General features: G+C 41.7%; 1 protein-coding gene across 1 annotated transcript; it reads right to left on the bottom strand.

The window, feature by feature from the left end:
- Positions 1-859: 859 nt before the first annotated feature.
- Positions 860-7,604, bottom strand: LOC118819246 (hydroxylysine kinase-like). Its single transcript, XM_036586957.1, has 4 exons — positions 7,301-7,604; positions 6,320-6,462; positions 1,844-2,024; positions 860-1,323 (listed from the first exon to the last, which is right to left on the bottom strand). Exons 1-4 carry the CDS (start codon positions 7,602-7,604, stop codon positions 860-862), a joined length of 1,092 nt encoding a protein of 363 aa, XP_036442850.1.
- Positions 7,605-11,406: the final 3,802 nt, after the last annotated feature.

Genomic DNA, 11,406 nt, shown 5'->3' with positions numbered 1-11,406 from the left:
GCTCAGTCTTTGGTTCTCTTTTCAGAGTGCTAGGTTAGGCTAGCCAATAATTTGGTAAGCCTCTCAAGTTTTCTCTTGGGTCTGCCTCTCCTCTACCCTCCTCTTGACTCCTCCAGGCCTAAACCCTTAAGTATCCCCCTCTGGGTTTCTCTGGTTCTTGCTCCTGTGCTTGTCTCAAGCGCTTTTATCTAGTTTTCAAATAAAAAAAGAAATATTACATAGGAGTTCACAGCTAGTGCTGTGACCTTTCTCTGTCATTTTCCACACCAGATATAGCTTCTTCCTTTGTCTACCTTTTCCTGCCCTGTTCCTTTGTGTTGGGAAACTCCTTCTTTGCTTGTTTTTCTTTGCTCTAAGAACTCGATGAATGAGTTCATCAGTCTTCGTTTGATAGCTTTTATTTTCACTTTCATTCTTTCTTTATGTTGCTTTTGTGTTATTGTTTTGCTATCTGGTGTGGACCAAAGGAGGATGGGTTCCCCTTTTGAGCCTTGGTTCTTCTTTTGAGTCTTGGTTCATCTCAGTGTTTCTTCATACTGGGCTCAGACCTGGATTTTCCGCAAAGCTGCTTTGTGACAACATCTGCTGTAAAAAGCACTACATAAATAAACTTGACTTTGATTTTGGCTTTGAATGGGCGTGGCTGAATTGCTATAGGCTGAATAGGTTGGGCTAAACTTGCTGTAGGCTGAAGGGGCAGGGGTAAAGCCTAGAGGCAGAATGGGTGGAGCTAAAGAACTGTAGGCCTTTTTTTCCATGATTTTGGCCCTTTAAGACATTTTAACACTGAATAGTGTGAAGACTTGGTCAACATTAATCCTGAACTCAGATTAAAAGTCTCCTCCGGTTCTTTTAGTTATTATCCCTCTGTGTCTGTTATATGGCTGTTCTGTAAGAACTCTGCGGCGCCGTTGAACCAGATCTTCTCCACCTCGTCTCTGCCCGTCTCCCAGAGCAGCTGCAGCAACCGGGCGCCAGGCCTCGCCATGATCATCAGGTACTCCTCGTTTTCAGGCTGCTGGAGAACAGTGTAGCGAGCCAGAACCAGAGACTGACAGAAGCGGCTCAGAACCAGCAGGTACAGCACATCTCTCTCCTCTGGGTTCAGGGGGATTACGCTCTCCCAGCCCGCCAACACCGCTGCCCCCACCGCTAACGGCCTGGGCCTCTCGATCATCATGTAATTGATGGTGATGGCCAGCTCGAACACAAAATACCCATTGCTCATATCTCCAAAGTCCAGAATGCCACTGATCCTGTAGCTGGACGGACCATCAGCTTCAACCAGAACATTGTGATTGTTGAAATCTCCGTGGTTAATACCTGCAGGACGAGGGAGAGACTCGTTAAAGCGATAGTTCAGTGAAAATATAATTAGTGCAAATGTAGTCGATCAGCCAAGATGTGTTTGGTGTCTGAATCTGAGCTACAAGGCTAATGTAGCTAACAACAGAAGCTCACACCCCACCAATTAGCGCAGTGCTAACTGCATGCCTTTCCTCAACCCTGCTAATAAAGTTGGCTTCATAATTTCCAGCTTGTTATTCAAATTTTCCATTGCAGTTTAAATGATACAGCAGTTACATTCTGGCACCTGAAAATTCAAATAACAAGCTGGCAAAGTGGAAGCAAGATGTCTTCTAATCATGTGGAGCTGTTCAGTATCTCTAATAGTCTTCATTATGTGGTTTCAGACACTGCATGACTCACTGTTCTCTATAAACATGGACTAAAGTACATTAGCACAGATAAACACTGTAGCAGAAATCTTCAAACCTGAATTTCATCCATAACGATCGGCTACATTTGCAGTGAGTGTATTAATCGTTACATTTAATCTTACATTTGCGGAAGGAGTTCAGCTTTGGCACCACATGGATTTTGAACTGTTCAATAACTTTCTTCACCACCTCCTGCATCGGATCTCCATCCAGCACAGACAGGAACTGTTCCAACAGAGGAACACTCGCTAAACTCCAGATGAAGTTCTCCCTCTGAAGAACACTCAGGTGTGGATGCTCCATCTGCATGAAGATCACATAACAAATAACAAAAACAACAAAACAACAAACCAAGAAACAGTAAAAAACATGCAAAGAATCTCATTTTTAAAAAATCTTTTGCATAATTAAGTGGTTAAGATGTAAACAGACAAATGCTCCATTTTAGAGAAACTTACTGAGTCAGAATTGTTCACAGTGGTGGTGATAGGAACCAGACGTCCCCTCCCCTTTCTGAAGGGTCACCATGTCCTCATAGAGATGGACAACACTATGGTAGCACCGTAGATATCTATTTATCTATCTATCTGTCTCTCTATCTATATACGGTGCTACCATAGTGTTGTTCATCCTTACGAGGACATGGTGACCCTTCAGAAAGGGGAGGAAATGTCTCAGCATTGGGTAAACTGCTTGCATTTCCAGGCAATTTCTGTGAAGGGATCGCAAATGGCAATTCCATTTGCCATTTATAATTCTGCCCTCGTGAGTGCCCCCCCAGCCGGACAGTGACGTGTCCATTTTTACCACTTTCCAGGCATGAGAAATGGATCAGGTGGATCTTAAAACAGTTTCAGTCAAGACAGCACTGTTAGTAGCCTTAGCATCAGCAAAGCTTTAGTAAGATCCACTCTGGAAGAACTTGAACATGTATCTATGACCAAATCCTGCATTTATTCCGAAAGTTATCCAGTCTTGTCTCCCTATGGAGCTCCAGGCCTTTTACCCTCCACCTTTTGCATTGTTAGGCCAGCGGCAGCTGAATGCCTTATGCTTCATGCGGTCACTGCATGTTTACATGTAGAGAAAAACTGATCAGCTATTTCTGTGCTGGGTCAACCTGTACACGTGAAAAGTGATCAGTAAACAATGCTCGCACTGTATTACAAAGGCGACTGCTTTGGCATATTCCAGCAAAGATTTGACAGTTCCAGCTGGCGTACAGATGTGTTCGACAAGAGGAGCAGCCACCTCATGGACAGTCTTCAAAGGAATGATTCAGAATGTGTGCACAGTGTTGAGTTGGTCCTTGCCTCACACATTCACCAGGTTTCATAAACTGGATGTAACAGCACCGACAGGAGCACAGTTTTGAGAAGAGTTTTGGCCTAAATTGTAAAATAGTCCCCAAAGGAAACTTATTATTTCAGATTTTCCACTATTTTCCATCATCAACATTCCATATAAACTCAGAAGACTCGTGTAGGTTCACTGGTGGTTCTGGATAGTAAATAAAATGTCTATATTTGTGTTGTAGTCATGGCAACCCCTGATTCCTATCACCACCACTGTAAAGACATCTGAACCATTTCACACCAAACCACTCTGAATCACTCTGATTACACCTCACACTGTATTATGCAGACATTTTGTAGAATTGGAGCTACAAGGCTAATTTAGCTACCAAATAATGCAAAGCAAGCAAGCAAAGTTTATTTATTTAGCGCTTTTTACAACAGGTGTTGTCACAAAGCAGCTTTACAAAAAAATCCTGGTCTGAGCCCCCATGAGTGTCGCCAATGACGACAGTGGCAAGGAAAAACTTGCTAAGAGCAGGAGGAAGAAACACTGAGAGGAACCATGACTCAGAAGGGGAACTGTGGCATGCGCCCGCCCCCTGGGCCCCGGTGATGATGGCCGCGAGAGCCGGCAGGAAGGCGGGGCCTGAACACCCAGCGGCGACGAACCTCGGCCACGACGGCAGGGAGAGGGACACTCAGCAGCAACTAAAGACGGAGGAAGAGCTGAAAAGCTTAGAAGAAGGATTGAGTAAAAAGACTGAAGGAAGCCACTGAAAAGTGGCCAGCGTACCTTTGGTTAGGTTTTAGAGTGTGTTTATTTTGTGTGGTGTGAATAAAAGAAATATGGCTGCTGCGTGTCCCTCTCCCTGCCGTCGCGGCCGAGGTTCGTCGCCGCTGGGTGTTCGGGCCCCGCCTTCCTGACGGCTCTCGCGGCCGTCATCGTCGGGGCCCAGGGGGCGGGCGCATGCCATAGGAACCCATCCTCCTCTGGTCGACACCAGATAGAAAACAGCGTTAGTATAAAGTATTATAGTACAAAATGGGGAAAACAGGTGGAGCAATGGTTAATTAGATTAGTTTTAGTTTATTCAGCAGCAGCAGCATCAGGAGGGTCAGTTCATGCAGGTGAGGTTTGCTGCGTCCTCTCCTCCACTCCACCATCAGCAAACCTGAGTGAGCGCGTGAGCAGCAGGACGACAGCACCAGCACTCCCAGTTTACCATAATACTCCATGACCATGAACCCCAGATCTGCACCTTTTATCTAACAGGGAAAACTAATTACCAAAGGCTCCACTAAACAAGTAAGTTTTTAGCCTAGACTTAAACACTGAGGCTGAGTCTGAGTCCCGAACACTGCCTGGAAGATTATTCCAAAGCCGGGGGGCTTTGTATGAGAAGCTCCGCCCCCTGATGTAACTTTATTAATTCTAGGTACTAATAGTGAGCAGCACCTTGTGATCTAAGTAGGCGTGATGGTTCATAGTGAGAGATAAGTTCACTCAGGTACTGAGGGGCGAGTCCGTTTAGTGCTTTATAGGTCAGTAAGAGGATTTTATAATCAATCCGAAATTTAACTGGTAACCAGTGTAGGGTTGATAAAACTGGGCTGATATGGTCAAACTTTCTGGTTCTTGTGAGACTCTGGCTGCAGCGTTCTGGACCAGCTGAAGCTTGTTAAGGCTTTTGCTGGGACATCCAGCCAGCAGGGCATTACAGTAGTCCAGCCTTGAAGTAATAAATGCATGAACTAACTTTTCTGCATCCTGTAGAGAAAATGCATTTCTCAATTTAGCAATATTGCGGAGATGCAGGAAGGCTGTTCTAGTAATATTAGTTATATGTGTGTCGAAGGACAGATCAGGGTCTATAATGACACCAAGGCTTTTTACAGATGAACCTGACGCAACTGAGAAATTGTTAAGTTTAGGTGTTAAATTAGACAGTTTGTTTCTAGCTGCTTTTGGACCAAGAAGCAGAACTTCTGTTTTTTCCAAGTTTAGAAGGAGAAAGTTACTCGACATCCAGTCCTTTATGTCTTTCATACAGTCTTCAATCTTGCCGAGTTGAATTTTATCATGTGGTTGCTTGATATATATAACTGAGTGTCATCGGCATAGCAGTGGAAATTTATGCCGTGTTTACTGATAACGGTGGCATATATGTTGTGAATAATATAGGTCCTAAAACAGAGCCTTGTGGAACACCATACTTTACTTTTGTAAGGAGAAATCATTCATCGTTTAAATTAACAAACTGATAGCGATCAGTGAGGTAGGACCTGAACCAGGAAAGAGCTGTTACCCCTACAAGGTTTTCTAGTCTGTCTAGTAAGATAGCGTGGTCTATTGTGTCAAACGCCGCACTAAGATCGAGAAGGACTAACAAGGACACATTTCCCTGGTCAGAAAATAATAATAGATCATTTACAATTTTTACTAGTGCTGTCTCTGTACTATGATGTGGCCTAAAACCAGATTGAAATTTTTCATGTAGATGATTCTTATACAAATAGGAGCTTAATTGTTTTGCTACAACTTTTTCCACGATCTTAGATATAAAAGGGAGATCTGTAGGAATCGGATCTAACATACAAGTAGTTGATTTTGCGGAGGAAACAATTTTAACTAGTTCATTTTCTTGGAGTAAGGTAAATGATTCCAGCCTCTCTGCAGGGATTGTAATATTTTCAAGGTTGAGGCTGGCATTATGGGGAAGCAGGTTTGTAGAGTTTAGTTGTGCATTCTGAATTTTCTGCCTAATTTTTTCAATTTTATCACTAAAGAAATTCATAAAATCGTTGCTGCTATAGGCTGGTGGCATCTGGGGTTCACTAACTGTTTTGTTCTCTGTTAGTTTAGAGATTGTGCTAAATAGTAATCTAGGATTATTCTTATTGTTTTCTATGAGAGTGGAGAGATAGACTGAGCGTGCTCTAGCAAGTGCTCTTCTATAGTCTATAAGGCTCTCCTTCCAGGCGGACTGGAACACTTCTAGCTTAGTCAGGCGCCATTTTCGGTCAAGTTGTCTGGCGGTCTGTTTTAAAGCTCGAGTGTGATCATTATACCACAGGGCGGCTTTTTCTGCCTTACTATGGAAACTCATACCCCAACAGTTAGCAATTGTACAGTAGCATGTATATAAAACAGCAGTCTGCATACACTAAATTAAATATATAAATCATATTGGAGCTACATTATCACCAGAGTCGCCTCTAACTGAGTGTGTCTTAGCTAGCCTTAGCTAAAGAAGCACACTGAGTCTCGGCTGAACTATCGCTTTAATCTGTGGTTTCTACCTGCAGCAGAGTGGTGTCCATGGTGGCGGCCGTTCTTCCAGCTTTGTATAAAAGCTGCGGAGTGCAGGTCACCTTCGCTATCGTGGTGCCGGGCAGGAAGGTCAGCAAACGCACCAGATATTTCTGCACCCCAAAACCACAATCTGCACAAAACACAGACAAAACACTGAACATCGTTCGTTCTACAGCTTCGTTCACCATTCATCTCAAAGCACAGCGTTTCTGCAGCTCAGCTGGTGGAGCGCGATGCTAAATGCTAAAGTCATGAGCTCAAAGATCAGCAGATGAAGAGCACAGTCTGTGTCTGTCTCTTCTGATCAACACCAAATACAATGTAAAAGATAAGCCACAATACCTCGTGTAAAATAGGACATTAGAGAGAAAGTAATGAACTGCTTTCTACCAGTAAAGTAAAATGTAAACCAGTCCAGCGCAGAGCTGTCAGTGTCCAGTTCACGCAATCTTGACAGGAGGACTGAATGCCATACTGTGTCAAAAGCTGCACTTAAGTCCAATAATATAAGGATTATATAAGGACAGTTAGATTAGTGAATTAATAGAACAGTAACTGATGAATCGATTACAGAAATAATTGTTAGTTGCAGCTCATGGAGCAGTTACAGTGCAGGCTGGGCCTAATCTTGGCAAGTGTTTCTGGTACCTACACACAAGAAATAAAGCTTCAATTCTCCAGACGAACGGCTCCCTGGTTTGTGGCGAGTTTGGATTCTTCACTTATTTACCTTCTTTGTGCTCTGTGACCTGACAGAGCCTGTAAACTCTCAGAGTCTGTTATTAATCAGCGACGATAACAGTGCTGTGAAAGTTAATGCATGAATAAAGTGTTAATTGTTAATTATGTGATAAATTATTAAAGGCACAATTTATGTTAATATTTTCCTAGTCAATTTTCTTGTTCAAGTTCTGCATTCGATACCCTTTAACTATTATTAAAGTTAGCAAATTAAAGTTCTGTCCTACCGATTTCCTCAAAACTCATCAGCTGACCGGTTACCGTGGGGACAGCAGTCTGGGCAGGAAGTCCTTTCTGCCATAAGAAGTTCATGGTGTGGGTTTGGACCTCCAGCAGAGTGGGATTCTGGCTGTCTGCAGAGTTCATGACCTTTAGCACATACTGTCCACCTTCTGAAGAGACCACATGGAAGTTCTGGTCATCGTAACTGGGCAGTGGACGGACGCTGGACGCAGTCAGGCCAAAAAGTCGTCCTGTGATGTCGGTAGCTTGAGAAATGGTGAGATTTGGCTTGGACTCTTTCACCGACATGGCTGTAGAAGAAGAAGAAGAAGAAGAAGAAGAAGAAGCAGTTGGCTTGAAAAAGTTTGCTAATTATATTAAAACGTTAAAATAGTGGAGGACAGCTGGTGGTTGCTAAATTAGCTAAATTAGATGTTGCTAGGCGGTTGCTTTGGTATCCAACGGTTGAAAAGCTGTTATAAGGTGGTTGCTATGCTATTAAACTGGTACAATAAATACATTTAAACTTTAAATGCACTGCTACCTTAAATCTCCTGTTAATTTTTAATCTATTGCTACCTTAAATTCACTGTTCCCTGAAATCCACTGACACCTTAAATCTGCTGATATCTCAAATGCACTGTTATTTCAAATTCACTGGGACCTTAAATACACTGCTGCCTTAAATAGTGGTACCTTAAATCTCATACTACCTTAAATCCCATGGTACCTTAAATACACTGGTATGTTAAATCTACTGCCACCTTAAACAATATATATTCAAATCTACTGTTACCTTATCCCCATTGCTACCTCAATCTGCATTGTGTAAAATATGAGTAACAGCTTCTGGAGCAAAGTGCACAGGTTATTAGAATAGCTCTTCTCAATATTAGATCTCTCACAAACAGATCTTATTTAATAAATTATTTGATTACAGCTCATGGGCTTGATTTTATACTTTTAACAGAAACACGGCTTCATGAATTTAGTGCAGAAACATTATTAATTGAGGGTTAGACATCACTTGGTCAGATCATTACTGTGTTTTCTTTGAAATGTGGACCTCACTAAACATCAAGAGCAGACACGTCTGCTTTAAGAAAAGATTTATAAATGACAGCACAGCTACACTTTTGATGAGCAAAAAAACCATTATATCAGGCAAGCCATTAATACATCTGTATCCACCAAAGAGCCTGTGTTCTTTCCATCACCACATAAAGATATCATGGTTAAAATGTCCCATTTTATTACTTTCAATAATGAAATTCTAAATGATACAGGGAGTCATCTCAAATCCTTCACTTGTAGTCTTGACCAACTTTTTAAAGAAGGTGTTTCACTCAATAGCAGTGGACATACTTCAGATAGTAAACACTTCACTCCTGCCGGGCAATTTTTCCTAACAAATTAAAAACTGGAGTTGTGAAGCCTCTCTTAAAAAAGAAAAATCTAGAAGCAGCTCTATTAAGTAATTACAGACCAATTTCAAATCTACCTTTCATTGGAAATAATATTAAGAAAATTGTCTTTAAGCAACTTACTGGCTTCCTGTCCTTAAATATCTGTCTAGAAAAATTTCAGTCAGGTTTTCGACCTAATCATAGTACTGAAATGGCTCTAAGTTATTAATGATATTTGCTTAAATACAAACTCTGGAAAAACATCTGTTCTACAACTACTCAATCTCAGCGCTGCCTTTGATACCATTGACTAAACAATTCTCATAGATAGACTTGAGAACTGGCTTTGGCTCTCAGGAACTGTCTAAAAAGGTTCAGTTTATACCTGCATGGAAGGAACTACTTTGTGAAAAATGTTAAATATTTCTGAGAGTGCCAGTGACCTGTGGTGTCCCCCAGGGTTCAATTCTTGGGCCACTCTTATTTAATTTATACATGCTGCCTCTTGGCCAAATGCTACAGGACTGTGGAATATCTTACCCCAGCTATGCAGATGATACTCAGATCTACTCGGCCCTCTCCCCGAACAACTATGGTCACCTTGACTCACTCTGTAAGTGCCTTGAGCTCATCATAAACTGGATAGAACAAAACTTTCTACAGTTGAATCAAGATAAAATCTTTTTAACACCTTAAGAACATCAACAAGATCAGAGATGTTCTGATTAAAGCAGACCTGGAGAAACTCATCCACACCTTTTTTCCAGCAGGATTGATCACTGTAATGGTCTCCTAACTGGACCCCCAGAAAAGACACTCAAACAGCTTCAGCTGGTTCAGAATGCAGCTGCCAGAGTCTGACCAGGAGTAAAAGAAGGAGCCCCTCCCCATTCTTAAATCCTCACACTGGCCTCCAGTCTGCTCCAGAATAGACTTTAAGAAGCTGTTACTGCTCTACAAATGTCTTAATGGTGCAGGAGCAGCGTATTTATCTGTCCTGCTGCAGCGACATGAGCTGAGCAGAACTCTCAGATCATTAGGAACTGGTCAGTCAGTCCTGCTGAAGGTGGAGACTAAACATGGAGAAGCAGCGTTTAGATACTGTGCTGCTCTTAAATGGACCCAGTTGACCGAGAGCATTAGAAGAGCCGACACTGGACACTTTTAACCAGCCTGAAAACGACCCTGTTTGAGCAGCTTTCAGCTCAGTTTAAACACTGTTAGCTCTGCTGTCCTCTAACACCGCTCTATTATCATCATTTCAGCTTTAATCTGATTTTTAATTATCCTAAATAATTTTTATTTGATTTTTAATTTAATGATTCTTCTCTTTTAAAATCTATTGTTTTAATCTGAGTCATGAAAGGTGATTTTAGTCAGTGGCCTCATTGCATTTCGTCACTCAGCCAGCCATATTTTTGTTTGTTTGTTTGTTGTTCACCACTTTTGGAGGTGTGGCATCACACCTGACTCCATTTACATGCTTAAATGGTTCTTTGCACGGTGAAATGGTTCTTCAGATTGATGGAGAATGTGTTGTATGTGGTCAAACTTGTAACAACAGAAAAACAGTTTTTGGTGCTTTAAACATGAAATGGTTCCATGTAGAACTCCTAGTTCTAAGCACACTCCCTGTGCAAAAGAACCTTTGAAGAACCATCTTTAAATGTGCAGGTGAGTGAAATCTTAAATCTAGTCAATGTAGTTGTCATGTTGACATTGTTTTAAGAATACTGTAAACTTATTCCTCGACATTTCTTACTGAAGTAATTTTATCAGGTGAAACTCACTAAAGATAAATTTGCTCGTTTTAAGAAATAATGCTTGGAATAAGCAAAATGATCTAGTCAGATAATCTGGTACACAGTACAGTAGCAGTAAAGTAATGAGATTAGAGAGTAAAGTAATCATTACACTATGAGAGAATTAATTGGTATTAGTTTTAGTAGTGTTTTTCCAGACATGTATATATATATACACACACACACACACACACACACACAATGAAATTTGTTTGTAGTTAACTGCACATACCTTATCATTACTTATACATTATATATTTTCATACAAACATAATACATAATATTATATTTCATAATATATTTTGTAAAACATAACATTAAATAATATGTTATCATGTTATGGTATCCAATACCATCCAAGATGGTATAAGTCAAACTCAGATGGTTGGAGCAGGAGCGGTTACTGACCTTCATGGACAGCGTTTCTCCTGATATCAGTCCAGAGTTTTTTCTAAAACCATCAGAGTTTTTAAATCCTCACAGTGGGGGCGCTGGCTCTGCCCAACCTGGCGAGGAGGTGGCGGAGAGGCAGAGGTGTGGGTGCGCTCGTAAAGCTGAGGCGGTGTGGGTTTCAAACACCTTTACTGTTTTTATTCCTCTTTGGTCTGTGATCTCTACCCAACAAAATAGAAGAACTACTTCTGTTCAACCAAACCAACAAGGACTTCCTGACCTCCCCTGCCCTCTTCTTCACGGAGACCTGGTTTTCTAAGCTGACCCCGGACAGCATGCTGCACCTCCGCAGCATTCAGCTGCACAACGGAGACAGAGAGACGAAGCAAAATGGTTAAAACCAGAGGATGGATCTGCTTCTGGGTAAAGGAATGCAGGTGCCACATGGCTGTTTACATTCCGCGCCTGAGCGACATGCAGAAACAGCTGATCGACCAGATAACGAGAGCA

This window comes from Colossoma macropomum, unplaced genomic scaffold, assembly GCF_904425465.1.
Source record: "Colossoma macropomum unplaced genomic scaffold, Colossoma_macropomum, whole genome shotgun sequence".
In the NCBI taxonomy this organism is placed as follows: Eukaryota; Metazoa; Chordata; class Actinopteri; order Characiformes; family Serrasalmidae; genus Colossoma; species Colossoma macropomum.
Note: the sequence above shows the minus strand (reverse complement) of the source record. Positions and strands in the feature narration are given on the sequence as shown.